The following is a 6,294-nucleotide window of genomic DNA, read 5'->3' on the forward strand; positions in this document are numbered from 1 at the left end:
GTACCTGCTATGTTCCAGTGTCTGTATTTGGTGCTAAGAAAACAAAAATGAAATAGTTTTTATGCTCAAATAGTTTACATTTATTATTAGTGGATTCAAATATACATGTAAACAAAAATAGATAAAAATGATTTTTGTAGAAAGATACTAGAAACCAAGCTGTCATTATATTCAGGCACTCAAAAGATGTGTTTTAGGAATCAAGCTTTATATCTGCTTTATTATACATATAAGGAATCTAAGCCTTAGAGCAATAAAATTGGCTGCCCAAGATCATATCAACATCATGGAGGAAGGCAAGAACCTGAACTCAGCTCTTCTGACTCCTAGTCCTAGGAACTTCTACTACATTCATGGTGCTGCCTCTCAGAAAACCAAAATGATGAAAAGATATAGGGCTGAAAGGGACTTTGATTCAGCCAATCAAGTAAGTAATCAAAAAGGAATTTTAAACACACAGAAAATAGGTGGCTAGTATTGCGTTATCCTCTGGAAAGACAATACAAAGAAATAAAATAATCTTCCCTCTTAAAGACCTTACATTGTAAGAGAAAACCAATAAGCACATGCATAAATACAGATGGAAAAGAAATATAATGACAACAAATACCTATCATTCTAAGGTAAATACATGGTAATAAAGAAAGGAGGACACCAAAGTTGGGAATAAAAGGAAAGACAGTGTAAAAGCTGGTGTTTGAAGATATTCTTGAAGAAAGAAAGGGATTTGATGAATTGAAAAAAGGAAGTGTATGTATTCTAAGCACTGGGCAAGATTTAGCAGATTGATTAATATGGGAGGAGAGAGAAAGAGAAGGAATTGAGGATGACAAGAAAATTATAAACATAAGTAAACAAAGAGGGTTTTCAACAAAAATAGAACGGCTTAGAAGAGGAATTGGTTTGTCTAGTCACATTTCAGTGATATATGAGAAAACACAAAATCAAAGAATTATGGGCAGAAAACGTACAGAAGAAGAGGCAAAATTCTTGTCTAGATTACCATACTCCAAATTTCATGCATGTACCATTACACATCTATATTTCAGCATTCTTTCTCCTGTCCTACCTAACCTTCCTCCATCCCCATCTCTCAAAAACAACATCTTTGCTGATTAGTGCCTTCCACACTGTCAACAGCTGTGACTACTAAGGTCATCCTTTTCTCTGAAACAGTGAGTGACCCTGTTCCTGATCTGTTTGGTCTTGATACCACATATAATGGGGTTCATTACAGGAGGAACCAGCATGCAGATATTAGCCATTAGAATATGGACATGAGGTGGGATCTTTTTGACAAACCTTTGGGCCAGAAAGGTGAAAATTCCTGGAGTATAGAAAAGGAAGATGACACAGATATGGGAACCACAGGTATTGAGAGTCTTGTGACGAGCTTCCTTCGAGGGGATATGAAAGATGGCATGGAGAATCATACAGTAGGATGCAAAAATTAGGATAATGTCTATTACCACAGTTGTTAAAAGGACAAATATGCCATACCAGATATTCGCCTGAATGTTGGCACAAGCATACTTGGCCAAACCAATGTTGTCACAATATGTGTGTGGAAGAAGGTTATTTTTGCAAAAAGGGAGCCTCTTGACAAGGAATATTATAGGAAATATGGAACCAGCACTTCTTATGTAGAAAGCCACAGCAGTTTTTGTAATCACTGAAGGGATAAGGATCATTGTATATCTCAGTGGGTAACAGATGGCAATATAGCGGTCAAATGCCATTAGCAGAAGAATTCCTGATTCAGCAATGAAAGTGGAGTGGATGAAGAACAACTGAGCGATACAGGCATTTAATGATATCCCTCCATAATTAAACCAGAAAATGGCCAGGGCTTTAGGAATTCTAATGGTGGAAAGTGAAATGTCAATTCCAGCCAACATGCATAAGAAGATATACATGAGTTCATGAAGGCTACTATCAGTGACAATAATAAAGATGAGGAAACTATTACCAAGGAGGGCAATAATATAGCAGGTAAAAAATGGGATTGAGATCCAGATGTGTTGATCCTCCAGGCCAGGAACACCCAGAAGGTAGAAAAACGTGTGGCTTATAACAGTGATGTTAGTGATGGCCATGTTCATGATAGCTCACCCAGTCAAGATAGCAATAGCTCATATTAAAGGATGGGTTTAGTATTTTTGATTTAAAAAATACATATAATTACTCTTTTGTTTATCCAAGCACATGTTCCATTTTTATAAATGTATTATCTGCTCCTAAGAAATATATATACTTTTAATGGTGCCACTCAAAAGATAGCAAAATTCTTCATACCTAAATTCTCCCATTTTTTTTTTTTTTGGTTCTCTGCATTCCCTTTTCTTATTTTTTTCCTATAAAGTTGTCCACCCCTTGGAAAGGAAACATTAAAGGATTTTATAATTATTTTTAGGCAGTCAGGTGGCAAATTGAATACAGTACCTGGCCTCTTCCTATTTCATTTTCCTGAGTTCAAAAACTGGTTTCAGACACTGATTAGCTGTGTAACCCTCGGCAAGTCATTTAATTCTGTTTCCTTCACTTCCTTATTTGTCAAATGAGCTAATGAAGGAAATGGCAAACCACTCTAGTATTTTTGCCAAGAAAACCCCAAATAGTATGATGAAGAGTTGCAAACTGAAATCATTAAACAACCATATAATTATTGTTATTTAACACATCTTTTCATAGTTATGGTTAGATATATTAACTTAGAAGCTATATCAATTGGTTTGCTCATGTGGAGAATTGATATTTGTTCCTTTTCTTGATCTCAATTTCATACTTTAAATTACATTGAATATGCAGAAGCAAATAAGAAATAGATTGACAAATGGAGTAGATTTGGTACACAACATGTAATCGTAAAGGAGTAAGTTTATATTTGACAAACCCAAAGATTCAAATTTCTGAGACAAGAACACACTGTTAGACAAAAATTACTCAGAAGGTTGGAAAGAAATTTGGATAGAAAGTAGACTTAGAAAAACATTTAACTCTTTATACAAGATAATGTCAAAATAGGTACATGATTTAGATATAAATGTTGATACAAGCAAATTAAGGTAACCTGAAAACAATTAACTATCAAATATAGGAATAACAAGGAAGAGAGAATCATTGGAGGTAAAATGGATAATTTTGATTACATGAAACATTTTTGTTTTTGCACAAACAATATCAAGTTAGCCAAAAATAAAAGGAAAACAGAAATGGGAAACATTTTATACAACAGGTTCCAGTGATAAAGGTCTCATTTCTCAAATACATGGTAATTGAGCCAAAATTACAAGAATCAATAATATTTCCCAGTGTACAAATGGTTAAATGACATGAACAGACAGTTATCAGAAGAAATCAAAGTAATTTGAAAAGAAGCTCTAAATTAGTAATTAGGGATATATAAACTAAACAACTGAAAGGTACTACTTCACATCTATCAAACTTGGATAATATGATGTAAAAAATTAACAAATTCAGGAGGGGAGGTGGAAAAACAGGTACAGTGAAGTGTTGCTGATGGAGTGGTAAACTGGTCCAACCATTCTGCAGAACAATTTGGAATTATACCCAAAGGACTACAAAAACTAGAAATACCACTATTAAGTCTGTATGCCAAAGAGATCAAAGAAAAAGGAAGAAGGACATTTGTACAAAAATTCTGTGGTATAGCAGTGGAAATTGATGTGATACTCATCAATTAGGGAATGGCTGAACAACTTATTATATATGATTGAGATGGAATACTGTTCTGTCGTTAGAATTGAAAAGGGAATAATATCAGAAAAATGCAGAAGATCTATATAATTTGATGTTAAATGAATTGAGCAAGACTAGAACTCTGTATATAGTAACAACAATATATAAATTTAATTAACAGTGAGTAACTTAGCAACTCTGATCTATACAATGATCCATGACAATTTCAAAGGACTTGTGATAAAAAATACTGTCCACCTCTACAGGAAAATGGCTGAATTCTGAGTATAATTTAAAGCATATTTTATTTTCACTCTATTTTTCTTGATTATTTTTTAACACAGCTAAATGCTTTGCATGCTTTGCATGACCTCGCATGTGCAACGGGTATCATATTGCACACAATCTTAATGATTCAGGAAGAGGTGAGTGATACAGAATTTAGAATTCAAAATTTAAATCATCTTTACATGATCTCATATTCTCTCTTTTCAGGTTAGGGAGAAGTAACCTTTTGAGTAGAATTCTTTCAGTCTATATCCCATTTCCTGTACTCTGACTCAGATGTCTACCTGCTTTCCTTGAATCCATTCACTTCCATTTCTTGTCCAGCCTCCACAAACCTGCCAAAGTGATATTCTTTAAGCAAAATTCTCATCATGGGATTCCTACAGAATACTTGTCCTTATATAGATCTAATGTACAGTTTAGACTATGCATCTCATTTGATTAGTGATTTTTGAAAAAAGAAGTCTAGAAATATCACAAAATTATAAAATCAGGTTATTATTTTCCAATCTTCTTCTGCCTAGCTATTAACACCTTTTCAATTCATGTTGCCTTGGGCCTGCTTTGTCACAAATACATACATATACATACAAACATAGTATATGTGTGCCTGCAAAAATGTATGCACAAATATATACATGCATGTACACATACATTTGTGTATCTCACATACTATGCTATTTCCCTGTTAAAATGTACACATAAAGTCTACTCTAATGGTAAAACATTTTCACTTTTATCTACACATAATACTTAATATAGTACCTAAGATATATATAAGGTATTTCATAACTGTGTATAAGTTAATTCATAGATTCAGTCATTTATTTACTAATTGTTTCAATTATTCATCCTGGGCAAGTCACACTCATTTTCTGTCAGAAAAAATGGAGAAAGTAATAGTACCTGCTAATCCTATTGAACTGTTTGAAGGATTAAGTTTATTAAATGTATAAAGTGCTTTTTTGTTCAAATCTTAAAGCTATATGACTATATTTTTTACTATTATTGGTATTATTATCTTCTAACTTTTTGCTTTATGAATAAAGGATTTAATCCCTTATTTTCCCAGTTTGAGAACTGAGAGATTTGCTTTAATTGGTAATTTATGGTATCATTGGTGTGATACTTTATACTTAGGGTGCAATAATGCCAAAATGAGATTATGGATCTAAAACACTATGTAAAACTTAAAGTGCTATGTAAATGCCAGGATTTTTGTTGCTGTTGTTGTTGTTGTTGTTGCTGTTTTTTGTCATTCTTATTTCTAATTTAAAATCACTTGACTCAAGATATGATAATGACTTCATTCCCTGAGGCTTCTACTGCTCAACTGCTGAACTCAAGTAATCTTTACATTAATGCAGAGGTATGCTGTCAAATGTTAAATAACCAGCATCTCTGCAACAGTTATATGTGAATATATATGCATAAAAGCTTATACATACATATATGTACTATGCATATGTGCATACTAACATTTAAGTTTATCTAAAGTTTAAGTGTGTCAAAATTCTACATGATCCACAAAACTGTAACTTAAGTCTCAATTTATAAATTATTGATTTCTGAGGTATAAATGCTCAAACAGAAAATATACCAATCTGTTTATAAGGTTGGAGATGCCTTCAACCTACTCTCACTTTCAGCTCTAAAGTGATTCCCCCAAGATCCTTAGAAACCTGGTCTGCAGATTTCAATTAAATTGTTCTTTCACCACTCTTCATGCTGCCTCAGGATCTTATGGAATAATCAGTAAGAGAATAATAGAAAGAGTGTGAGTTGTTCAGAAACTGGAAAATAAAATTTCTCCTAAGCATGAGCCAGAGCTAGCTGGCTTTGAGAAGCTTTTCTTAAATAAAAACAAAAGTTGTGAGGGGATAATCATTAAGATTTCTTCCAAGAGTGATAAAATTGCAGCATTGTGTAATGGGTAGAGTACTGAATTTGGAGTAAGGAAGACCTGAGTTAAAATCTGACCTCACACTAATTACATGAAAATGGGAAAATCATTTCATCTCTGTCTCAGTTTCTCCTTGTGTAAAAAGAGCATAATAAATGAACCACAGAGAGGACAAAATGAGATCATATTTGTAAAGTGCTTTGTAAACCACAAAGTGTTTTATACAGACTTGTTTATAATTAGGTATGATCTGGCAGTAGGGCAGCTAACATTATAGAACCTTAAGGTAGACATGATATGTCATCTAGTTCACAAAACCATGCTGTGAGACAAATGCTCTCATTGTCCTCATTTTATTCACGAGCAAATTGAGGCCAAAAGAGGGAGAGAGATTAAATAACTTG

The 6,294-nt window shown here is 33.3% G+C and overlaps 1 protein-coding gene across 1 annotated transcript; it reads right to left on the minus strand.

The window, feature by feature from the left end:
• Nucleotides 1-1,146: 1,146 nt before the first annotated feature.
• On the minus strand, nucleotides 1,147-2,096 carry LOC100930963 (olfactory receptor 52B4-like). The gene is made up of 2 exons (XM_012547342.3): nucleotides 1,185-2,096; nucleotides 1,147-1,149 (listed from the first exon to the last, which is right to left on the minus strand). Exons 1-2 carry the CDS (start codon nucleotides 2,094-2,096, stop codon nucleotides 1,147-1,149), a joined length of 915 nt encoding a protein of 304 aa, XP_012402796.3.
• Nucleotides 2,097-6,294: the final 4,198 nt, after the last annotated feature.

The sequence above is a fragment of the Sarcophilus harrisii genome, chromosome 3 (assembly GCF_902635505.1).
Source record: "Sarcophilus harrisii chromosome 3, mSarHar1.11, whole genome shotgun sequence".
NCBI lineage: Eukaryota > Metazoa > Chordata > Mammalia > Dasyuromorphia > Dasyuridae > Sarcophilus > Sarcophilus harrisii.